This window comes from Saimiri boliviensis, chromosome 11 (assembly GCF_048565385.1).
Source record: "Saimiri boliviensis isolate mSaiBol1 chromosome 11, mSaiBol1.pri, whole genome shotgun sequence".
NCBI lineage: Eukaryota > Metazoa > Chordata > Mammalia > Primates > Cebidae > Saimiri > Saimiri boliviensis.
Window position 1 is genome coordinate 50106227 of NC_133459.1, and position 25678 is coordinate 50131904.

The following is a 25678-nucleotide window of genomic DNA, read 5'->3' on the forward strand; positions in this document are numbered from 1 at the left end:
TTAATTACACATTTAAAAATAACTGAAAAAGTATACTTAGATTGTAACACAAAATATAAATGCTAGTTTTTATAGGCTATCAGAAATGAAAACAGCAGATTGTTGTAGAGACTTTAGATTCAAGTTTGAAGATGCTCATGTAGATGTTTAACTGAGTGGTATAGACCTTTATGTTTCTTGACTTTATGCTATACGTGAGTTAATATTTTAAAAATTTAAATTAAATGGTTTCTATGATTATTCTTTGGGCTAAGAAATTGGGAATTAATTGTCCTTATATGTATCGTTTTTGCAGCCACTGCATGTACATTTTATTTTTGGTGGTTATCAAATGGATTTTTTTTTTTTGAGACAGAGTCTCATTCTGTTGCTCAGGCTGGCATACAGTGATGCAGTCTCAGCTCACTGAAGCCTCGACCTCCTAGGCTCAAGCAATCCTCCTGTCTCAGCCTTCTAAGCAGCTGGGACTACAGGCACGCACCACCACACTCAACTAGTTGTTTATATTTTTAGTAGAGTTGGGGTTTCACCCTGTTGGCCAGGCTGGTCTTGAACTCCTGGCCTCAGGTCATCCACCCACCTTAGCCTCCCAAAGTGCTGGGATTACAGGTGTGAGCCACCACACTTGGCTCAAATTATAATTTCATTGGTACTGCCTGTAATTTTATATTAATAATTTTGCTGTCACTAGCTTTGATCTAAAGCCCCTAGAAAGAAAGGTCGTGACACCTTGTATAAGAGTATACAAGGAAACAGGGAGGGCTGAAGGGAACAGTGCTAAAGAGAACAGGGAGGGCTGGCACAAGCCTCATTAGAAATACCATTGAGTCTGTGGGTAAAACATCATTATACAAAAAGGCGATATAGTATTAGTGTGGTGCAATTACTTTTGCACCAGCCTAATAGAATTACAAATCATTTTTGATGGAGACATTGTGAAGCTTTTTTTTTTTTTTTTAAAGAAGATACCCAGGTATGATAATTACAATGTTTGCACAACTTTTGTTATAGACTAACATAACTTAATTGTATTTAAGGTACAATTTAGGAGACTTGCTGAAAAATTAATCTTTAGTATTGAGATGCCTTGGTTTTACCCTCCGTAGCTATAATGGCTTATGTGTTTCAGTAGATAAATAAAATCTTTTGAGCATTTTCTTGATCATTAAACTACTTCACTGAAGATTAGCTTTTTAAGCATCCATTTTAATTTCTCAATATATAAGGATCTGCTTATGTAGTTTTGTTTTCCCTGGCCTCATTAGATTTTCATGTCATGTAGAAAAATAGGTGTGTTTTTTCTCCCTTGAAGTCCTTTGTTTCCCAAAGGAAATGGTTCCAATATAGATAGATGTGTCACCTCTTCCACAGCAGGTGTGTCACCTCTTTCACAGGTAAAGTAGAATGGAGAAGTAGCCAGTTAAATAGTGCATGCTCAATCTGGAACACATAGAGCATACAGGAAAGTTGTTTATTTGGTAAATATTTGTTGAGCACTCACTGTGTTCCATGCATTATACTAGTTGTAGAGGATATAAAATTGAATATAACTACACATAGTCCTTGCCTTTATGGAGCTAGTCTAGTTTAAAGATTTAAGATTGCCTGGCACGATGGTTCACGTCTGTAATCCCAGCACTTTGAGAGGCCAAGACAGGATTGGCTGAGGCCAGAAATTTAAGATCAGCTTGGTCAACATAATGAGACTTCTATCTCCACAACAGATAGATAGATAGATAGATAGATAGATAGATAGATAGATAGATAGTAGATAGATAGATAGATAGATAGATAGATAGATAGATGGATGTAGTTAGACAACACAAAGCAGTTTCACTCATCTTGTGGCAAGGAGTTATGTATTTCTAATCAAATTTGGCAACTCAAACATTTTCAATAAAATCTACATGTTGTTTCAGAATGAAGTTAAGTGACCAAAGCAGAATGTTACCTGTAAGAATCAGAGCAGTAGTTGCTATCTAAAATAATTTTGAAAATTAAATGGTACTGAAAAGCTCATATAGCAAAAATATGGCCTCGTGTCATTGTACTTTCTCTGTTCTACCCCCTAGACTCACCATTTTCAAATTTTTTTAGTAGTTTATTTTGCCATTTCATAGCATAGCACCTGACATTTCATTCATTCAACAGACATTTATTAAGTACCTAATATGTGCCATTCCTTGTTTGAAGATATGCTAAGGATACAGTGGTGAACAAGGCATTGTAGGGTTATATAGAGATTGTTCATCCTAACTGTGAACCGAATATTTCTTTCTGTTTGGATAATGCATTAAAAATTGCAGACAGTTTATAAACTTTTGGAACAATGATGGCCTTGATCATAAAGTAGGGACTGCTTCTACCATATATATGCTAAGTGGTATATTTATAACATCTGGCTAATGTTTCTACGTGGAAATTGCCTGACTTTAGTTTTGTGACTTCTAGCAACCAGTCTGGCAAATTGGTGAAGAGTTGTCTTTTAATGTTACCTGCTTCATTCATTTGGCCTGAGTTACTAGGTAAATGCCTAGGGTAAATATGATTTTATTAACTAACAACAACAATGACAACTATATTTTTTAGAGCAGTTTTAGGTTTACAGCAAAATAGGGCAAAATGTATAGAGATTTTCCCTATCCCCCTTCCTCTACACATGTGCAGCCTCCCCTGTTATCAACATCTCCCACCAGAGTGGTTTGTGAAACAGTTTATGAACCTACCTTGACACATCATTATCACTCAAAGTCATAGTTTACATTAGAGTCTACTCTTGGTGTTGTATATGGGTTTGGACAATTTTAGTGCCATTCATAATAATCTTGCTACCCTAAAAATCCACTGTGCTCCACCTGTTCCTCCTTCCCTCCTCCCTCATCCCTGGCAACAACTAAACTTTTTAATATCTCCATAGTTTTGCCTTTTCCGGAATGTCATATCATTGGAATCATACAGTATGCAGCCTTTTCAAATGGGCTTCTTTCCCTTAGTAATATGCATTTTAAGTTTCTTCCTTGTCTTTTCATGGCTTGATAGCTTTTTTCTTCCCTCCCTCCTTGTTTCCCTCCCTCCCTTCCTTCCTTTCTCTTCTTCCTCTTCTTTCCTCTTTCCTCTTTCTTCTTTCTTCTTCCATTTTTTTTTTGAGATGGAGTTTCGCTCTTGTTACTCAGGCTGGAGTGCAATGGCGCGATCTCAGCTCACCACAACCTCCGCCTCCTGGGTTCAGGCAATTCTCCTGCCTCAGCCTCCCGAGTAGCTGGGATTACAGGCACATACCACCATGCCCAGCTAATTTTTTGTATTTTTAGTAGAGACGGGGTTTCACCATGTTGACCAGGATGGTCTCGATCTCTTGACCTTGTGATCCCCCCGCCTCGGCCTCCCAAAGTGCTGAGATTACAGGCTTGAGCCACCGCGCCCGGCTCTTCTTCCATTTTTAAGAGACAAGGTGTCTCAGTCTATTGCCCAGGCTGGAGTGCAGTGACATAATCATAGTTTATTGTAGCCTCAAACTCCTGGGCTCAAGAGATCCTCCTGCCTTAGCCTCCTGAGTAGCTGGGATCACAGGGTCCAGTCATTTCTTTTTAGTGCTGAATAATATATCACTGTCTAGATGTACCCGTTCATTCACCTACTGAAGAATATCTTGGTTGCTTCTAAGTTTTGGCGACTATTAGTGAAATTGCTATAATCATTGTATCCAAGTTTTTATGTGGATATATGTTTTCAGTTCCCTTGGGCAAATACCAAGGCGTGCCACTGTTGGATCATATGGTAAGAGTATCTTTGGTTTTGTACAGAACTCTAGGTTGGTATTTTCTTCTCTCTCAGTATTTTGTTTTATTTTGAGACAGAGCCTTCTATGTCGTGCAGGCTGGAGTGCAGTGGGCTCACTGAAACCTCCGCCTTCCAGGTTCAAGTGATTCTTGTGCCACAGCCTCCCGAGTAGCTGGGATTACAGAAACGCGCCACCACGCTGCTGATTTTTGTATTTTTAATGGAGACAGCGTTTTGCCTTGTTACCCAGACTGGTCTCGAACTCCTGACTTCAACTGATCCACCTGCCTCAACCTCTCAAAATGTGTAGGATCACAGGCCTGAGCTACTGCTCCTGGCCTCTCTCAGTACTTTAAATAAATATTTCATTCCACTCTTCTTGCTTACATAGTTTCTGAGGAGATGTCATATGTAATTTTTATTTTTGCTCCTCTGTGGGCAAGTTGAGTTTTCCCTCCACTCTATCTTCTCAGGATTTTTTCTTTATCTTTGATTTTCAGTCGTTTGAAAATTATATGCCTAGGTGTCAGGTGTCAGGTTTTTTTTGTTTGGTTGGTTTTGTTTTTTTCAGATGTGACTCCAGAAACAATATAAAGAGGAGCTTTAGAATCTCTTTTCTGGGTTTTATGGAGACTTCCTTTACCCTTCTGTGTTAGCCCCTTAAAGCACTGCATCAACCTTAAAAGCACACAGGGAAGGGTGTCTATGCCATTTTTATGCCATTTATCCTGCTTGGTGTTTTCTGAACTTTCTTGATCTGTGGTTTGATGTCTCTTATTAATTTGTAGAAGTTCCCTGTCATTGTTTCCACTTTTTCTTCAGTTATTTTCTCTGTTTCTTCTTCTGGTGTATAGTTACACTTTTTGTAGTTGTCCTGCAGTTATTGGATATTCCATTCTGGGCTTTTTTGCCCCAGTCTTTTTTTCCCTTTGCTTCTCAGTTTTGTAGGTGTCTGCTGAGATATTCTCAAGCTCAGATATTCTTTCCTCAGCTTCGTCTAGTTTACTAATAAGCCCATCAAAGATATTCTTCATTTCTGTTACTGTCTTTTTGATCCCTAGCATTTTTTTGATTCTTTCTTAAAATTTCTATCTCTCTGCTTACATTGCCCATCTGTTTTTGCATGGTTTCTACTCTGTTCATTAGAGTTCTTAGGATATTTATCATAATTGTTTTAAATTTCTGTTTAATAATTCCAGCATCCCTGCAACATCCAAGTCTAGTTTTGATGTTTGCTCTGTCTCTTCCAGCTGTGTTTTTTCCTGTTTGTATGTCTTATTATTTTTTTCTTGATAGCCAGACATGATGTATTAGGTAACAGGAACTGCTATGAGTGGACCTTTAGTAACGTGGTATTAAGGTGTGCATGGAGGGGAAACATTTTCAGTCTGTTGGTGAACTTTTGTCAACTTCGCATGTGCTTCTCAAGTCCATCCTGTAAGTGGAACAGTAAGGCTTTTAAGGCTAGAGAGGACTGAAGTTGGGTATGGATTAAATACCTTCTCCTACAAAGAAGCTTAGAGGGTACACATTAGGGGATTTTTTCCCCCTAGTATTCACTGTGATGATCCTTATGGAGCTCCAGCAGGTAAAACTCACAAAACTGTGGTTGCCCCCACCCCTGCCCCGTGCCGATATTACTACATGTCCCTGGAGTTTATATCTTTCTGATTTGTCTGCACTTAGCTTCCACCAACTTGTCAAATACAGATAAGGTGTCCCTACCGCCCATGCAGTTGAAAACTCACATATACATTTTGACTCCCCCAGAACTTAACTGCACATGGCCTGCTGTTGACTGGAAGCCTTGCCAATAACATAAACAGTTGATTAACACATAGTTTATATGTCTTCTGTATTATACAGTGTATTCTTACAATAAAGTAAGCTAGAGAAAAGAAGATGTTATTTAGAAAATCATAAGGAAGATAAAATATATTTACTATTCATCAAGTGGTTCCTGTGGGTGCTGGTTCCCATAGAGGTTGACCATTGTGAGTTTTTGCTCAGGGAAGTTTTGATTCTCTATATTCGCCTGCTGGTCTCCTAATATGGGAGGCAGCAGTTTTCCCTGTGACCTCACCTCCCTCAAAGATGTAAGGAAGAGTTGTTGATTTTTCAGTTTGTTCAGTGTTTTACATGTTAGAACACAGTGGTACTTCCAAGCTTCTTAACATGCCAGATCAGAAACCTGAAGTTTCACCTGATTTGGCTTTTTATATTTTTTCTCCTTTTTTTTCCTGTTGCTACCGAAAGCATTTTTAAATCTGTATCTGGGATGACATTAGAGCAGAATGTGTTATCTAAGTAAACATTATTGGGCTCTCTAGCAGAAATAATATTTTTGAAAGTAATGCATGAATTCTGTATAATTAAAGTTTTCTTTTCATCTTAACAGGTATAGGTAATAGGCATGGCCTATTTTTTTGCTCAACAGACTAAAATAGTAATCACCTAATATATTACCTTAGTTATACAGTTGAAAGATGAGTTGAAAATCTGATTCATGGGTTGGAAATCACCTGTCATATATGAGTTTTAGGCATTGGTCACTTTGTTTTGAAACAGCTTTGGGTTTGTTTTTTTTCTTTTCTTTTCTTTTCTTTTTTGAGACGGAGTTTCGCACTAGTTACCCAGGCTGGAGTTCAATGGCACAATCTCGGCTCATCGCAACCTCTGCCTCCTGGGTTCAAGCAATTCTCCTGCCTCAGCCTCCTGAGTAGCTGGGACTACAGGCACGCACCACCATGCCCAGCTAATTTTTTTTATTTTTTTATTTTTGAGACAGAGTTTCACTCTTGTTACCCAGGCTGGAGTGCAATGGCACAATCTCGGCTCACCACAACCTTCGCCTCCTGGGTTCAGGCAATTCTCCTGCCTCAGACTCCCGAGTAGCTGAGATTACAGGCACACGCCACCATGCCCAACTAATTTTCTGTATTTTTAGTAGAGACGGGATTTCACCATGTTGACCAGGATGGTCTCGATCTCTTGACCTCGTGATCCACCTGCCTTGGCCTCCCAAGGGTTTTTTTTCTTTTCAACTTCTAATGGACTTTAACAGCTTGTAGTTTAGGTGGGTTTTTTTGTTTTGTTTTTTTTTGTTTGTTTGTTTTTTTAACAAAATGAGTTGTCAAATTTGGTTATAGTTGCTTGATACAAGATGGGTAAAGTTGCTTTGCATTGTGTAATTACTTTTCATTTTAAATGCTGCATCTTTTATGCAAACTTTACACTAAGATTAGGAAAATCAGAATTGTATGTCTGCAACAAATAGCAATCTCTAGTATTAAACTGTGACAATGTAGAAATGGGATCTCTTAATATGTAATTGTAACATAGAGTAAGTAAGTATTTTGTCCCTTGTAAGGTCAAACAGTACAGTACAGGCAGAATTAGAGATGTAGGCTTCCCCGCCCCCTTAGAGAACCATTTGATCAGCTAATATGGAATTAAGTCCTTAGGGCTCCCCTAGGCACAACAATAACTGCTAGAAAAGCAGGTATTAAAGGAAAATTTAAGACTATTAGTGAAGGTTAGTTTTTGACCATGGACATCTGGCAAAATTAATGTTTTCTTTCTCTCCACCATTGTTTATCTTTTATTATTATTTATCAGAGAATTAATGTTTCTTTTCAGAATCTATTAACATAAGAAATCCATTTGAGGACTTAGTATGTGCCAGGAATTCTGCTAAATAATGATGATATGGTGCTGAAGACAATTAGATGGGATCCCCACTTCGTTAAGCTTACAGTCTAGTGGTATAGATCAACATTAATCAAAGAATAACACAAATAGAAAGCAGAGCAGTGGTTCATGGGATTGACTGCAGAGAAGCATGAGGGAAGTTCCCAAATGATGGGAAATACTTTCTTTTCTTTCTTTTTTTTTTTTTTTACCAGTCATCTTTTATTTGGAGGTTAATTCCATTAGGATATGAAAGGATTCAGAAATAATCGAGACTGTGTTCCTTATGGAGGGGTTCAAGCCAAGAAGGTCACGGACGGGAGTGCAGAGCTTGTCTTCAGTGGTACTTGCGTCACCGCTCGTGCTTGAGTTCCTTGTAGGAAATGGTGTAGTTGAAGACTATGTAGCATGCCAGCACCATGGTAAGCCCCGCGATGCTCCCCTTCTTCACGTTGATATATTTGTTATAGTACCGGTAGTAACCTCTTCGAAATGCTCTGACAATGCCACTAGGGCTGAAGTCCCGCATCAAGATCCAGCTTGGCAGCTCTCCTAGTCTGACCTCCAGAAGTTTCCTGTCCTTCAATGGTACAATTGACGCCATCTTGGAGTACTGGTGTCCGCTGTGCCCGGCCGCGCGGGGGAAATACTTTCTTAATCATGGTAGTTACATGTGTGCATATGTTTATGAAAACATATTATACCTTTAAAACGGATGCATTTTATCACATGTAAATTATGACTCAATAAAGTTGATTAAAAATAATAACTCAAGTTAGGCAAGGTGGTATGTGTACCTGTAGTCCCAGCTATTCCTGAGACAGGAAGATCACTTTGAGCCCAGGAGTGTGAGTTCAGCATGGGCAACATGAGACCTATGATCTTGTCTCTAAATAAATTTAATTAATAACTAAGATAAATGTAAAATTACAGCTGTAGTAAGTTCCACAAAGGAGAGTTACATGGGCTGTGACGATGTATGATAGGAAGAACTGACATTGGCAGGGAGGAAATGATGAATAGAAGTAAATAAGTGAAGTGTGGGGATTAACGTTAAGGGGATGACATAAAAGAAATAAGAGCATGTGCCAAAGCCCTGAGATTGGAAGGTCCTTGGCAAATTAAAGGAGCTTGAAAAATGCCATTGTGTGCAAAGCAGAAAATAGGTACTACAAGGTAAAAGACGGAGCTAAGGGGTAGGGAAGGCTAAACCTTGGCGGCCATTGTTAAATATTGAATTGTATCCTAAGCACAACTCAGTGGAAAGCAGTTAAAGTTCATTAACTGGGGGAGGCAATGAAGGGGGTAATAAAATTGGTTATAGAAATACTGCTCTGGCTATAGTGTTGAGAATGAGTTGGAGTAGCCAGAGTAGATTCAAGACTTTAGTAAGATTATTCCAACAGGCCAGGACCTGTTCTAGGGTGGTGGCAATGGAGAGAGAGATGGACAGAATGGAGAGTGTATTTAGTAGGTAAAATGACAGAACTTGGTGATGCACTGAATGTGGGAATGGGGGAGGTGTCTAAGAGGACTGCTAGGTTTGCATATTAGGGTGGATGATGGTGGTTTCATTTACAGAGACAGGGAGCCCTGGCAGAGGACCCAGCTTTTAGAGTGGGTAGGGGGAAGAGGAGACTGCATCTGGTGTTGGGCATTTTGAAGTGATTTACATAAAACAAACTGAAGGTATCTTTAACACTGAGTCCAGCTTAGCATATTTATTCAGCAAGCATTGCGCCCTTTGTTTTTGGGGTCTTCAACTCTTGGCCTCGGATCCACCCCCTCCCGGCCTCCGCCTCCCAGAGTGCTGGGATTACAGGAGTGAGCCACCGCGCCTGGCCAGCATCGCGCTGTTTGTGCAGTGTGCCCTGTGCTAGGTTTGTAGTGGGTACCAGTAGAGCCATAAAAATACAAAAGATAATTGGACGTTTAGTAGAGTCCTGAAAAGGAGAAGAAACCTAACCATAGGAAAAACCAGCAAGAGGAGAAAAGGCGCTCGTCCTCCAGATCAGTAAGTTATATCACTTATGTCTGTGATTCCCTGCATTTTGGGTGATTCTCTGTCGAGGTCCTCCAAGTCCAAACTTTGGATATAATTTGCAGTTTGCGCCATTTGGATTCCTGAAGCATCTTCACAAGCCACCTACATTCCTTATGGAGCTGTGGCACAACAGCAAGCCCACGATGTCTCACCGGATTAATAAAAACAGAGGCGCCCACGCTTTTGTTTACCGATACAGTATTTCCTCCTCCCCTCACTACCTCAACCCCCAGGCGACACAGCTTTTCGGAAGTAAGCAAAATCCGTTATCAAGATGAAACTCCGGGGCCCAGGCCCTACAGCTGCCGGGAACTCACGCTAGAAGCCGGTGGGTGTACGTGAGGCACGCTGGTGCCCACGGGCCCTTCTCCAGTCGCTGCTTAGTGGGAATCAGCGGCCCTGGAGCCCCGAAGCCAAGCCGAGCTTCCCAGAGCGCAGCCTCGCTTTCCCAGGGCAGCCCCAACGCCGCGGAAGCCGCTTGTCCCCAGGCACAGTTCCCCTAGGTGAGCCCCCGCCCCTCGCAGAGGCAGCTGGGTCGCGGGTCTGGGCGTGGCCCTCGAGACGCCCGCCCGCCGCTGCGCACTCTTCCCGCGGGCGGCTGGCTCCCTCGGCCTCTCCACCCAAAATTGGCCCAACCGCCAATCGTCGGCCGCTCACCTCCTACAGCAGGTGACCCATGGCCAATCGCCAGGGGTCTCTTTGCCAGGAGCCGCCAGGGCCAGCCAATCGGGACGGCCCCTCCGCCGGGGAGGGGACAAAACAGGGGTTGGGGGGTGAGGTGGGGGTGTCCCGAGGGACGGGCTAAACCTCACTCTGGACCGCCTGCGCCGCAGTCCGGGGATCTGGTCGAAAGGGGAAGAAACTGGGGTGCCGGGAGCAGCCCCCGGCTCCCTCCCCTGGAGGCACAGAGGGCGGGGGCCTTGGCGAATGGCTTTCTTGCTGGCCACTGGCGGAGTGAGTAGACCCGGAGTATCTGGGAGCGGGGCCAGCCCCCACCCCTGAGTCCCCAGGGCCAGGCCGGGGCGCGAATGTCTAGCTCACCCTGCCTCCTTCCCTCGGCCCTCTGGGGTGAGTAGGACGACGTGGCTACCCGGGCCCCTCTTCCTGGGCAGCTCTCTTCACTTCCTCAGCTGACGTGGGGTGGAGGCTGAGGCCAGGGCCTCCAGTTCCACCGAGAGGGCATTCGCCTCCAAAGCAGACTCTGGAGGAAATCTTGTTTTTTAAATTCATTTTTGTGGAACTCTTATTTTCTTTTTGAAAGCTGTCTCAATATGATTTTAAGCAGAAAAGTTAAGCCTTCCCTTACGTGAAAGCTTAATGCGAAAGCTTAATTTAGACCAATTGCCCATTAGTAGTATCTCCAGTTGCATTCCAAGTGTTTTTTCACGGTGTTTTAGTTTTGGCACCGTGTTCATGCCTGGCCCTGTATTTTTTGTGCATAAAGTAATTATGGTTGCTATTGTTTTTGAGTACGTATGTAGGGAAGCGGGTGATTTTATGCTTTTTGGGTAGCTTGTGCAAAAATACTGAAAACTTTGGTATAGTTTATGGGGTTCTCAGCCCAGTCGAATTATGGAAAGTTGAGAATAATTAATGAACTAGAAAGCATATTTGAGTAATGCACTTTTTTGCTGACATTCATACTGTATTACAAATATTTCTTATGAAAGGCTGAGAGATGTATTGAACAAGAAAACTAGTTTTTGCTCATTTGGAGTAATACTTTGTTTTGCTTTTTGATTAAACTTTACTTTTAGCTGTATTAAGGAAGTTAAAAACAAATCAAGTAATGTCTAGTTTCTCAGTGGAGAAGCTGGAAGGATCTTAGAGTAGTAGTTGCAGTTTTAGGAATTTTTACAGTGAACTTTAAAAATGGAAATTCTCACGTAGTTATGTATGAATAATCTCTCTTGAACACTGCCTAGCCTATAATGAACTAAGTAGGTGGTGAAGCCCTTTAATGAATAGTGTTATCTGTCATTTATTTTTATTTTTTATTTTTATTTTTTTTGGTGCACCCCAACAGGAGACAACCTAAATAAAAATACCATATTACCTTTCCTTGTCCAGGGAAGGTACATGCATCATTAAATCAGATTTGGGCCAGACGTGGTAGCTCACACCTGCAATCCCAACGCTTTGGGAGGCTGAGGCAGGAGAATTGCTTGAGCTTAGGAGTTGGAGACCAGCCTGGGCAACAAAGCCAGAACACTGCCCCTGCCCCAATAAAAATTTTAAAAAGCTGAGCACAGTGGTGTGCACCTGTAGTCCCAGCTGCTTGGGAAGCTGAAATGGGAGGATCCCTTGAGCCCAGGAGTTGCAATGAGCTGTGATCGCACCACTGAACTCTGGCCTGGATGACAGAGAACAAGATTCTGTCTCAAAAAACAAAACAAAACAAAATCTCTTAAAAAAAAAAAACAAAAAACAAAACAAAAACAAATTTGTAGTCTGATTTGAGAATTTAAATGAGAAACAAGAAAGATACCATACAAGTTGCATCTGTTTCCAAAGTGTCCTGAGTTTGGCTTTGACAGAGATGGCATTGTATTTGAAAATGCCCTTCAGTAAATACTAGGCTGCAAAGGCTGTCTGCTGGTCCCATTCACTTGGGTATTTCTAAAGTTTTATGGTTTTTTTTAATGTGAAACTTTTCAAATTTTTATAATGTGAAAAGATGATTATATTTTGCATGCTCAGCCATCCCCACTTCAACCTCTGTTGATGTGAAGAATAGCAGGGAATTTAACTGTAAGTTTGGTTCAGCCAGGAAAGAGCATTATTTTTTTGGTAGCACCATGTTCTGCTGGATGGAAAGTCAGGCACTCTCATGGTTTACACTATTGATTAAGAAAGGGGACAATGACAATAAAGCAATCTGATAATCAGGCTTTTATTCTGAGAAGCAAGCTCTAGGATGTCCCCTGAGATATGTTGAGCTCTGTCAATTGCTAAACTTTATACTGTAGAGTGATAACATGTTTATGATGATTCTTTATATAAAGACTTTATGATTACTGTAGTATACTTAGAAAATTATATTTGGGAAGATTTTCAGTAAAGGTTTAAACAGATGTTATGCTTGAAAGAATAGTTCTTATACTAACAATGCAATTAACCCTAGTATTCCTCCTTGAATATTTTAATCAAGTTCTACACACAGTCATTTAAAGCTGCTTTCCATCTTATTTTCCATCTCCAGTCACCAGAGGTCCTATTATATTTACCTTAGTAATATTTTTCAGATTCAGCACTTTTTTTCTAGATGATAATACCTTAATTCAGACCCTTATGGTCTCTTACCTAGACTTTCACAAGGCTTTCTGGCTAGTCTGTCATTGGACTCCCCTTACCTGTCATTTTTATCCAAAAACAAATTCGGAGTGGATTGTCACTCTCATAGCTAAGAATGTGTATTGGCTCCCCCTCGCCACAGCATGTCCAGCTGCCCAGCATGTCCTGGAGGCCCTTCTTCATAGTCTGGTTCCGATTTATATCTGCATCCTGACTCAGTTTCAGGTGCTTTACTCACGACATCTGCTGTGAACTGTTTCTCACTGAGAACATGGCATAGCCTCCTACAGTTGTTTGTCTTTTCACAGCCTTTCTCTCTTAGATTACCCCACTATATCTCAAGTGATAGGCCTCCAATTCTTCCTTAACATACAGCTCCTGTGTTAACTTTTTCTATGATGCCTTCCTTCAGGCAGGGTGAGTTTGTTACTCTTGTGTGTGCTACTACAGCACTTTGTTCATCTCTATATTACAGACTTCACTAAGTTGTATTGTAAATTTTTTAACATCTCTGTTTCTTGCATTAGACCCTGATTTCCTAGAGATCTGGGGTTCTTACTCGTCTTTGTATCACCTGTGCCTTTTTCCCTAGTCCAATGCGTGGCACATAGATGTTCAACAGATGCTTAAGTGACCAAAATGTGTGACAATAATAGCCTAAGTGTGCAAACATTTGGCTCAGTTTTGTTGGAGTTAGGTTTTTCCCTGTGAGTTAAAAATGTTTCCTAGGTCACCAAGCTCCCTGATACCTACCAGACATGAGAAACAAGGGATTGGAAAAATGTTTAGAAACAGTGTTTGTCAGGTGCAGTAGCTCAATCCTGTAATCCTAACACTTTGGGAGGCCGAGGCAGGTGAATAACCTGAGGTTGGGAGTTTGAGACCAGCCTGACCAACAAGGAGAAACCCTGTCTCTACTAAAAATACAAAATTAGGCAGGCGTGGTAGTGCTTGCCTGTAATCCCAACTAAGGCAGGAGATGCTAAGGCAGGAGAAATCGCTTGAACCTGTGAGGCAGAAGTTGCAGTGAGCTGGCACTCCAGCCTGGGCAGCAAGAGCGAAACTGTCTTAAAAAAAAAAAAAAAAAAAAAATGTTGAAAATGGTGGGCAGAGTGGGGCACAGTGGCTCACGTCTGTAATTAATTACAGCACTCTGGATAGCTGGCGGATCATCTAGGGTCAGGAGTTTGAGGGCAGCCTGGCCATTGTGGTAAAACCCTGTCTCTACTAAACGTACAAAAATTAGCTGGGCATGATGGTGGGTGCCTGTAATTGCAACTACTCAGGAAGCTGAGGCAGGAGAATTGCTTGAACTCCAAGAGATACTGCAGTGACCCAAGGTCACATCATTGCACTCCAGCCTGGTTGACAGAGTAAGACTCTGTCTAAAAAAAAAAAAAAAAAAAAAAAAAAAAAGGTGGGCAGATTCCTGGGACTCCCCACCACCCTTTACCCAATCTAAAGGACCTCTAACATGATTAAAATTATAATAATAGTAGTACTAACACTAATAGGTTCTGGGGTGCTGTTAGTATCATAGGAAAAAGCATGCAGCCTAGCTAGAATGTCAGGGAAACTGCCTTAAAGGTGAAATTTTGGCTGATTCCAGATGATTAGGTAATGCCTGATTACATAAGCCGTTAATATTATCTCTATTGTCCTTGGACATCCTTTGAAGATGGTGATAGTACCTGGCCATAATAGACATTTATAAATATTTTTGTCATGAATGAATGAATGGTTTGGTTGCTGTTTGTGTGTACACGTGCGTGCACATGAAAGAGAAAAGAGAGCTGTAGTTCCTCCCATATTGAAGTTCATTTATTTCTGGAGACACCTTTAAGAACTTGGCTTCTTTACTGTATTGCCTAAACAACTCATTTTTTTTTCCAAGATGTGTCATTTCAGCCAAGTTATTCTGCTTACTCCGTTGTTTCTTTGCATTCTCTGCATTCCAGAGCATGTTTTTAAATCTGGTTGTGTTAGTCTCTCTTATTCAGTTTCAAGGTTACACTAAATGACGGAGTTTGCTTCTGTTTTGACATGTTTTGTCATAACATGGAGGAGTTAGGCTGCAGTTGGAACCTACAAATTGGTACTATGTTTATTTAAATGAAATTAATTTTTATTAAGGTGAATACATAGGCCCCAGGTTTTCCAATATGGTGATGAATTTATTCTCCTGGTGAACCTGGTTGTTTACCTGAAGTATTGGTATCACAGAATCCTAGAGCTGGAGAGAATTTTCAAGTTCTAATTCCATTTCTACTTTTTTTTTTTTTTCTTTAAATTGTGGAGGAATCAGTCTCAAGCCAAACAACTTGCTCATGGTCACATAGCTAGAGAGTAGAATGGCGAGGTGAGTGGATCACCTGAGGTCAGGAGTTTGAGACCAGCCTGACCAACATGGAGAAACCCCATCTCTACTAAAAACACAAAAATTAGCCGGGAGTGGTGGTGCATCCCAGTAATCCCAGCTACTCAGGAGGCTGAGGCAGGAGATTAGCTTGAACCCAGGAGGCAGAGGTTGCAGTGAGCCGAAGGCACGCCATTGCACTCCAGCCTGGGTAGCAAGAGTGAAACTCCGTCTCAAAAAAAAAGAAAGAAAGAAAGAAAAGGAATGACTAGGACTAGAGCCTAGAAGACTCTTGCTCTTTTATTTCCTCCAGAGAGAATCAGAGTGTTGCTCTGGCAAGCTCCATCCTATGGTCACCATGCCCCTCAAACCCTGTTACTTACTCCATTTTAGTCACTAATTTGGTTTCCTTGAGATTCAGCATCGAGATCCGAATCTTCTGTAAGAGACTATTGTTCCTCAGTTGGCCTCCTTGTGCTTCCTAGCCCCATCAAGGAGTATGCCTCTTCTGGTTATTCTCCATTTTCTTTTCTTTTCTTTTTTTTGGGGGGGATGGAGTCTCTTTTGCCAGGCTGGAGTGCAGTGGTGCAACTTGGCTAACTGCAACCTTGGCCTCCCGGGTTCAAGCGATTCTCCTGCCTCAACCTGGGACTACAGGCACGTGTCACCACACCCAACTAATTTTTGTAATTTTTTTTAGTAGAGACAAGGTTTCACCATATTGGTCAGGCTGCTCTTGAACTCCTGACCTTGTTGTGATCTGCCCTCTTCCACGTCCCAAAGTGCTAGGATTATAGGTGTGAGCCACGCGCCCGGCCATATTCTCCATTTTTTTTGCAGATTTGTTCTCTGCCCTTCTCTCCTGTGCTCTAGGAGGCTGACTTTTACAGCTTGTGGCATCTGGGATCCTTTATCCTTTGGCTTCTGGTTGGGGTTTAGCCAGTGGGAAGCAGTGACAGAAAATGGAAGGGACAAAAGGCCTTTGGAGTATTTGTTTCTTCTGTTCCTTCCCTACTTTGAGACAGTTCTGGCGGTGACTATCTTAGAGCCATCCATGTCCACTGAGTAGTAGCTCGTCCTCTGGCCTCTGGGAACCTTGTTTTTTTCCTTGCTCTTTCAGACTACTTGCAGCTCCTAATTCCTGAGTACCTCAGCATCCCTTGTTAGTTTTCTTAGCCCTACTCTAACTTCTATAGGTACTGTAGTCGCTTCATTAAAGAAAAGTTCAAACATTGTATCTGATTGTGCTGTTTCCTACCAGGGCCCACTGCTTTAGTACTTTACCCCTCCCATTTCTGTCCAAATCCTACACTCTCTAATGCTTCCTCTGTGAAAGCTTTCTCATCCTTCTAACTTTCTCCTTTGAATTTCGTAGCATCTTTCTGATAACATATTTGAATCAATTACTTGTAGACAGATACATATTTCCTCTAATAGAATGAACTCTTTTAGATCTATATCTGCTTCATCTTGGCATCCCCAAAACATCCAGCACAGGGCATAGTCATAAGAGATGCCCAGTGAATAATTATTATAACCCTAAATTCTAAGACCCAGAATAGTATGTGTAAAAATGTGCTCAGAATAAGATTTGGCATGAGAGAATGAGTTTTTAGAGGGACGCAACCATTGTCATTGCCTCATCTTGATTCTTGTTTTACTACCATTTATTTCAATGTCTTTTTCTCCTAGTCAATTTCTCTTTCTTCTTAAAAACTTTTAATTAGCCTTAGAAAAATTCAACAGCCATACATTACAGCAACCAACTAATATAATAAATCTCTAACAATGAGTCTGAGTTATTTATGATTTTTCCATGAATATTCTGATTTATAATCTGCCAGAACTTTCAGTTCTTTGATTACTTTTTGTGTTTAAATGTTAACAGGCACATTGCAGAATTCCTTAATTCATTTCCAGAATTTTTATTGAGGACTTGCTACAAACCAAACACTAGCCTGGGGGAGATAAAAAGAATAAAACAAAGTCCTGTCTTGATTGGCTTGTATTTTAGATCATCTTGATAGATTTCTGACAGTTAAGCTAAATCAGTAATTTTGTATGCACTTTTTAACAACTTTGGCAAAAACCAAATCAGTTTTTTTCTAACTGATACTCGTTGGCAGCTAAAATCAGATATAGGAAGGCAGCTTTAGCATGTATAATTTCTGAGAGATAAATGTCAGAACAATTGTTGAAACGTCTATTCAAGTCAAGGTCGTTGTTTTATTTTGTTTGCATGTGATTGATCATCTGTTAGTCTGATTAGCTATCCCCTTGAGTATTAATTTGTCAATTTGTTATATTCTGCTGTAGAGATCCAGTCTTGTTAGAAGACTATATTAGGTTTTGTTTCTGAAAACATTTCATAATCCAATTTTCAATAAGTATTAGGCTGTAAGAATTTTGCGGTTAGTTCAGAACTTGAACTACTAAAATACTCAGTTTTGAGGATTCATGTATTTAATGTTAATTTTTCCTAGTTTGTAGAACATTTGCAGGAAACTTACTCATTTTTGATGGATCCTTAAAAATAGACTCCAGATAGGTTTTCCAAAATGTTCTTAATATGAGATTGGGGAATGGAAGAATTTTTTTTTTCATCCTCTCAAGAGTTTATTTAGATCTGGAATGATTTACCCTGTGACTTTTAAGTAAGATATTACAAGTAGCCTAACCAACTAAAGTATTCAGAGGAAAAGCCTTGGCTGATTGCTGGCACCATGTAGTCCAACAGTGCTTTGTTAGGTGGTATGATGAAGTAGGTGTTTTCTTCTTTAAGAGATTGCTTTCTTGAATGTTGAGTCATAATCATGTTGGCAGGAAGGATGTGGAAAAAAAAACTTTGCCATTTCACTTTGTTTTATTGGCCACTTTTCATTACTTTATTTATTCCAGTATAGTAGTGATTACGAAGTTTTAAGTGCTTTTTGGTAGTGCATGCCTTACCTTTAAATGATATTATAAATTTGTTATCCTACTTTTTTGCTTGGAAATGTGCATCTGAGCAGCTTCAGCATTTGCCAGATTTACTCCTCAAAAACATTTTAGAATTTTATAGGTAATTTTAAAAGAATAATTCTTATGACCTTGCATGCTAAAATGGTTATAAAATTTTCTAAAAATGTTTATAACCTGTAGTTTCTGAACATTTTTACATAAAGCTTTTGAATGTAAATTATAAAATAAATGCATATTTATTTTAAAAATTAACATGAATTTGTAAAGTAAAAACTAAGAGTCCCTGTCTCAAATGCCCCCTTTCCTCAATCCCATTCCCCAGGGTTAACTGCATTTCATGTGTTGTGTCGCACATGTTTTGTTTCAGGTGTGTGTGTATGTTTGTGTACATTTTTAGAAATGAAACTTCTAGTGTGTAAGTAAAATAAAATAAAAATGCAACTCCAGTATTATTCATGTGTCTGCTTATCTAGCATAAGGTAACCACTCGGTTAATACTAACTGCGTTGAATTCCAGTGTTTTTTATTTCTGTAGTTTGCTTTCTGGATTCAGAACCTGTAAACTCATTTCATTTTAGGTTTTATAATTTTTTAAAAAGACAGTTTGCTGAATTCTGAATAATCTGAGGCAATTTTATATGCCTTTCATGACATTTATGTCTTAAAAATGCTAGCTACATCTTATATAGAGAGAGTGACTGTATAATTTAGTCACCCTCTCTGTATAGGATGCAGTAGCCTAAACTGGGATACTTGAAAGTGAAGGAGGCTGCTAATAATAATTTTGCTGAGACAACCAGGCATACACTGACTGTTCCAGGCAAACAAAAGTATGTGGTCATCCTATTTACAGACTTAAGGGTTTTGTTTGTTTTGGTTAGTTTAGTAACTTCTTATATGGCTTTGTTGAATAAACTGGGAGTGTCTGGGAAAGACAAGCTGTCAGTGATTTAAATAGAGGAAAATGGTACCAATCCCAAACCTTTACTGTTTAGTTGTTTAAGTGACCAAATCACATTACAGAGTTAGTATTTGTGTTTTGTTTTATAAATCAAAGGGTATAGTAGTATTAGATGAGGGTATCATGAAGAGTAAGAAATTGTGCCAAGGGTTATGATTGAAGTTCATGAATTTTAGCTGTACTTGATTCCTGTTTGTAAAGCGGCTCTTTTCTGTCAGGACCATATGTGAGCGATTCATACTGGTTTTGTGTTATTTATATTTTAACAGCAACTGAACCTCTCTTTGTAAATTTAAAGATAAAAGCAATTCTGGTTTTTCGAAGAACTAACATATGTTCAAAAATTAGATTCTCTTATGAAAAAAAACCTTTCTTTATATTGTTTGATTCTTTGTTACCAAGGTAGTAAGTACAATTTACCTTTTGTGGTTCAATCATAATACTCAGTGCTTTCCTGAACATCTCATATTGGAATATTTTTCCTGGTCTGTTTTCCATACTTTGTTTTACCACTTGTTTTGTCTGTTATTCATTCCTTTTTTATTACCATTCTCTATTATCTTCTTGGCAGTTAATCAACTTACAACTTGTTGTTTTTAAAACGTATGTTAAATACAATTTAACTTATGCTCATAGCCTTTACTTGATTGTAGATCTCTATGAAAATTGCCTGTGGTTATAGTATTATCTAGTTATGTATTCATTTTTATTTTATCCATCAGTACTCATTAAGTGCTTTCTATATGTAAGGGCCTGGAGATATAGTGGTGAATCCTGGTTATCTCAGGCTCCAAATTATTAAAGGGAAGTAGAACACCTACCACTGTGTTACTTTGCACCTGTTACTTATTTCATCTCTCCAGTGACCTTGAATGGTTTATTATTATACTCATGGATGAGAACATGGAGGTAGAAAAAGTAATTTGGCTAGATCACCCAGGTAATTCATTAGTAAGTTGAAGATTCAAGATTTAGAACTATTATTAGTCCTTAAAGCTTGTGCTCATTTCCACTGCGTCAAGAGCCTTCAGGCAAATTTTAGATTATATTTTAGTGCCCTGGTGTCATGAACTCCTTTTAAATATCATTGTGATTTAATAGAAAAGTATAATGGATTTGGTCAGAGGACTAGGTTGATATCCCAATTGAAAAAAAAAAAATCAGCTGGATGATTTAGGCAAGTACTTATAAAATAGGGTTTAATATCTGCCTACCTTACTGTGTTAAAATGACCAAATGAGAAAGCTGGAAAGTGTTTATTAGAGTACCTAATACTCTGAAAAATCTTTAATATACAGTGTGTATCCATGGTGTTAGAACTGCTTACTTAGAACTACAGAAAAAGACCTTACTTTTTAAGGCATTCTTGGAGTACCTAGCAGTTGGTAAGGTAGCTACAGCTACCATGTCGACAATAGAAAACCTAATTTGAAGGCTTAGATTATCAAGACATTGGCTTAAATGGAAAATAACTTCCATAAGGTACAGTGAAAGGAAAGGTTTAATACTAGGCTCAATTTTATGGATATTTTTGAATTGATGATCTTCACTCCAAATGAATTGATAGTTGAATATTCCTTAGGATTAAAAGAGGTGAAATTCTTAAGCTCAGAACTTCTCTGTTCTTCTAAGTCCTGTTCTTCCTTTAGCAGAAGTGAATAAACCACAGGGACAAATAGGGGTTTTATATATTTCCAAATTTTCAATAATCCAAGGAAATCACAGATTAGTATGCCTTACATAAAATCATGGTATAATTAATATTTCAGGTTTCTTTAATATGCTTTTTTTTTTCATCATCAAACCCACTTTTGGTAGGGAGACAAAATGTCATTTCTCTAAAGACTTAATTTACTAATTTAAATTTCTAAGGAACTGAAAGGCCATTATGTTTGGCATAATCTTTTTTTTTTTTTTTAACTTGCCACTTGCTGCTCATTTACCTACTTTTCCTCTGTGTAGTTACAGATTTTTCTCTTATTATTCCTTTACTTGATTATTGATGTTAGACTCACAGCATGGTAACTTTCTATTCTCTCTTTTCCTTACCTTTATGGAAGATCAGTACCACACTTGCTTTTTTCCAGTCTTCTGGTATCTCTCCAGTTCTTGAATTTTCAAAAATAATTGTAAGTGATTGAATTGTAAGTATGCTCTATACTTCTTTCATTGGATGAAAGATTATCTGTGATGCATGTCATCTCAAATTGCTAATTGTGAACATAAACTTTCCAATATTCTCATATTTTAATCAAAATGACGTTCCTACTAAGTTTTCATTACTTTTATTATAGGCTATGTGTTTTTGCTAATTTTTAAAAAATGTCTACTTTTGTCCAGATTCATGCCATTTATTTTTCATTAGGAGGCTAGTTCTGTGTTTTTCCTTTGTTAAGTTTTTAAGCTGTTGTTTTATTTTATGGTTCTACTACTGATAACTTACCTGTTTTTCTTGTTATTCTGAATTTTTCTATAAGACAAGAAATAACTTATTTATAATATATTTTCTTTCTCTTTTTATAACATTTTTATTATATATGATTTTGCCGTATTAAAAAAAGTACTGCATGTAGGGCACTTAATCCTTTAAGTTTTCACTGTGAAATAAAATTAGATATGAAAATAATTACTCATTTGTGAATTTCTTTTTAGAATGTTATTACTCAGCCTTCCTGTTCTACCTTATTCTCAGTTCCTCAGGTCACCCACAGGTTTCTTAATTTCCTGATTGTGGACTCAAGAAGCTCACCTTTATCTCAGCTGTTCATTACTCTTCCTCTGTCAGCAGGAATTACTTTAAAAGCTCCTTCTCTGCCTCAGGAATTGACTTGTATTGTTTTACTAAGGAAGTGTCTCTCCAAAGCAACTGTAATTCATATGTACTTAAGATAGTTTTAAGGACTTCTCTTTCAGTACTCCTTTTAATGGGAGTAAAACATTCAGTTATATATATGTGTAAATAGTGTTTAATGTCCCAACTAAAATCATTAATAAGAATTGATTTTGCTGAACATTTGTCAGCTTTTAAGTGCCTTCTGAAAAAAGTAGTGTTACTTTATTAGAAAGGTACTAGGAAGTACTGACATACAGTTTCGAGGCAGTTTGATATTCTTCTACAAGTCTAGATATATTATTTTAGAAATTCCCCTTAAATTGGTTTAGATGTATATGTTTCTCTTCTTCTGTTAAATTGGATACGTAGATCCCAGATGATAAAGAAGTATGTGTTACTGAATTTATGTATCTACTTTCTCTCTTTTTTCCTTTTGTTTCTCTTTCTTTTCTGTTCTTCTTTCTCCCTTCTTTCCCTCTCTCCTCTCCCTCTCCTCTTTCCTCTCCTTTCCTCTTTCCTCTCCTTTCCTCTCCTCTCCTGTTTCCTCTCCTTTCCTCTTTCCTTTTCTCTTCCTCTTCCTTTCCTTTCCTCTTTCCTTTCCTTCTTTCCCTCTCCTCTCTCCTTTCCTTTCCTTCCCTTTGTCCCTTCCTTCCCTTGCCCTTCCCCTTCCCCTTGCCCTGTCTTCGCCTTCTCCTTTCCCTTCCCCTGCCCTTTCCTTCCCCTTCCCCTTGTCCTGCCCACTTTATACCCTTCACCTTGCCCTTCCCTTTACCCTGCCTTCCACTTTCCCCACCCCTTACTCCTCCTCTCCCCTCCTCTCCTCTTCCCTCTCTCCCCACTCTTCCCTCTCTCCCCACTCCCTTCCCCCAACCTCTCTCCCTCTCTTTTTCTTTTTGTTTCTTTTTTTTTTTTTTTTCGAGACAGGGTCTTACTTGGTTGCCTAGGCTAGAGTAGATTTCCTTATTAATAAAGTGTTTTTGAAAACCGGAGACTTTTTTTTTTTTAGCATATTCACCACAGAAATGGTTTTTCTTTACAAATTTCTAAATTTTACGGTTAGATTGAAGTTTAATTTCTATTGAGATTCTTCTAATTTAATTTCTTGTTACATCACAGACCACTTTGTTTTTATTTCTCTAATAATTTAAACATTAAATGAATTCATACAGGAATCATCAAATTATAGCTGTGGCTCTCACATCAGTATAATAATCCAAAGAGCAGCAACCTCTTTGGTCCTGAGTGCCAATAATGTGACATAATTACTTCAGTTACTACTGAAGGACTTGGACAAAAGAGAAGGAAAGACAACATGAATAAAAGGCTTGAGGGAGTAGAGAAGAGGAGAAAGAGAACAGAAAGACAAGAGAAATCTCGGAAGAAGAGGTCATGAAGACCGATGTTGTGATATCAACAATTTCCAGTCGTGGTAGCCAGTGCCTTGAGCATTTATTTAAGACTGAGCTGGCCCTGATTAGGATACTGATGAATGAATGGCATAGTTCCTGCCCTTATGGAGTTTTAATCCTTCAGAGAAGTCACTCAGATATTCAATTATGATAAATGTTAGAGCAAGTACAGAGTACTGGAATGTGTATCTATTTGACTCCCAACTTACTAGTTCTCAAAAGCTACTGTAAGAAGTATGAATTCACACTGTCTGAAAGGGTCTGCCCTATTTCCAGTTCTTTTCAAGGACCACTCTCAACATGGTAAAGGAGTTAGTCCTGTTTAAAACTTGGTCAGGCACATTCATCCACACTTTGTAATCTCAGCACTTTTTGGGATGCTGAGGTGGGAGGATTGCTTGAGCCCAGGAGTCTTTATTTTTTTGTACAGACAGCTTCTTGCTATGTTGCAGAAAATAATAAAAATAACAAATTATTTGGGCTTGGTGGCACATGCGTATAGTCCCAGCTACTTGGGAGGCTGAGCTGGGAGCATTCCTTGAGCTCAGGAGGTTGAGTTGCAGTGAGCCCTGATTGCACTGCTGCACTCCAGTCTGGGTGACAGAGCAAGACCCTGTCTCAAAAAAATAAATAAAAATAAAACTCCATTAAAAAGGATTAATATGAATATTGTGCCTTAATCTTCTAAATATTGAATGGAAAGAGGAACAATTAATACTTAATTTTTATAAAATAATCTACATTAGGAAGTAATGGTTTTCTCATCTCGTGAGATACTTAAGACTAGATGACTTTCAAAGATGTTATGAAAGGAACTTCTGTGAGTGGGAAGTTTAATTAGGTGACTGATGCTGTAAGTCACAATATATAGTCATACTTGTGCTTTCTTCTAGTGCATTAATTAAGATTTGAGAAAACAGTTCTTGTTAACTACTGATTTGTATTATTGATGAATTTGTACATGATATTTTACTGGTTGCAGTTAGGGCAACTATATACATAAAATTTCCTTTTAAGTACATGAAAAAAAATTGTGAATTACTATGCAAGGGTGATTGGGCCAGTTCTGGGATTTTAAGCTGATAGCTGTCATAAACTTCCTGTTAGAAGGTTTACAAACCAAAGAAAAATGGGTTGATGAGTAGATCTTTGGCTTGGATCTTGTGAAGTGTGAAGTTTATTCTAGGGTTAAAAGAACGTTGTGGAAGACTATCTAGAGCAGGCGTCCCCAAACTTTTTACACAGGGGGCCAGTTCACTGTCCCTCAGACCGTTGGAGGGCCGCCACATACTGTGCTCCTCTCACTGACCACCAATGAAAGAGGTGCCCCTTCCTGAAGTACGGAGGGGGGCCGGATAAATGGCCTCAGGGGGCTGCATGCGGCCCCGGGCTGTAGTTTGGGGACGCCTGATCTAGAGGCAATTCCAAGAGCCAAGGTGAGCTTTATATGATTCTACGAACATCAGAGGGTTGCTTTTGAAGAATTAATTTAGGTAAGGTTCAGATAGCAGTAATGTAAATCTGTTTCCATTCAGTCATTGGATGATTTTTAATAGGATGTTTTAGTTAGATTTTTACCATGGTAATTCTAAATGGATTCAGAAGAGTGAAAATACTTAAAGATCACTTTTCTCCTCTCACTTAGATGCTTTTTTATTCATTTATGAATATGCCATTGATCTTTAAAAATATTTAGCATAAACAATGTATTTGGCTGATTTTAACTGGATCTTGATAGTTTATTGATAATCATGTTACACTGCTATGTGAAATAAAACAAAACCAAAAAAAAAAGCCAAACAGTTCTGATTTTTCTGTGGTACAGTAACATGGAAATAAATTGCTTCTTTCATAGTGCAGTACTCTAATATCTATGAAATATGATATATCCATTTCTATATCTTTTATCAAACTATATATATTAAATGTCTGTAATAGGAAATTCTTTGAGTCATCTTTATAAACAAAGATGTTTAACCACAATTTTATTAAAATACCTGGATTTTATATACATTGTTTATTAAAATTTTTTTCTTCAACTTTGTTTTTATACATATTATCTCATTGGGAAGGGGCTTTGTAATGCTCATTGTCAAATAGTTTCTTGACATGTATGTAAAAAAAATTAGACATATTTATCACCTTTGAGATAAGTTGATTTTTCCCATGGTCTTAATTGACTTAGATTTTTAATCAAATTCAATTTTTTCTTTGGTTCAAAATTTGAATTTTAGTTTGGGAAGAATAACGGAAGTACTATAATAGTAGTAATTGATATTGTTATTAGTTGTTGTCTTTAGTAGAAGTAGTAGCGGCTGTACTAATAATAGGAGGAGGAGGATGCCTGTAT

At 38.7% G+C, this 25678-nt stretch overlaps 1 protein-coding gene, 1 non-coding gene and 1 pseudogene across 9 annotated transcripts in view; 1 reads left to right on the forward strand and 2 right to left on the reverse strand.

Moving 5' to 3' along the window:
• The window catches only part of OSBPL9 (oxysterol binding protein like 9), a 182938-nt gene that overhangs the window by 107927 nt on the left and 49333 nt on the right, over positions 1–25678 (forward strand). For 4 of the 8 annotated variants that reach the window (XM_039474568.2, XM_010349188.2, XM_074380811.1 and 1 more), the window contains one exon: positions 21147–21215. The exons of 3 other annotated variants lie outside the window; for them this stretch is intronic. In XM_039474568.2, the coding sequence (XP_039330502.1) occupies positions 21147–21215 (69 nt within the window). Of the gene's footprint in view, positions 1–10304; positions 10469–21146; positions 21216–25678 lie in introns of those variants that run through there. One more of the 8 variants, XM_010349149.3, reaches the window with a different exon arrangement.
• Positions 4350–4471, reverse strand: LOC120366239 (small nucleolar RNA SNORA26). The gene has a single exon (XR_005580974.1). It is a non-coding gene; the product is annotated as a small nucleolar RNA SNORA26 (small nucleolar RNA).
• On the reverse strand, positions 7653–8223 carry LOC101042526 (ATP synthase F(0) complex subunit f, mitochondrial pseudogene; annotated as a pseudogene).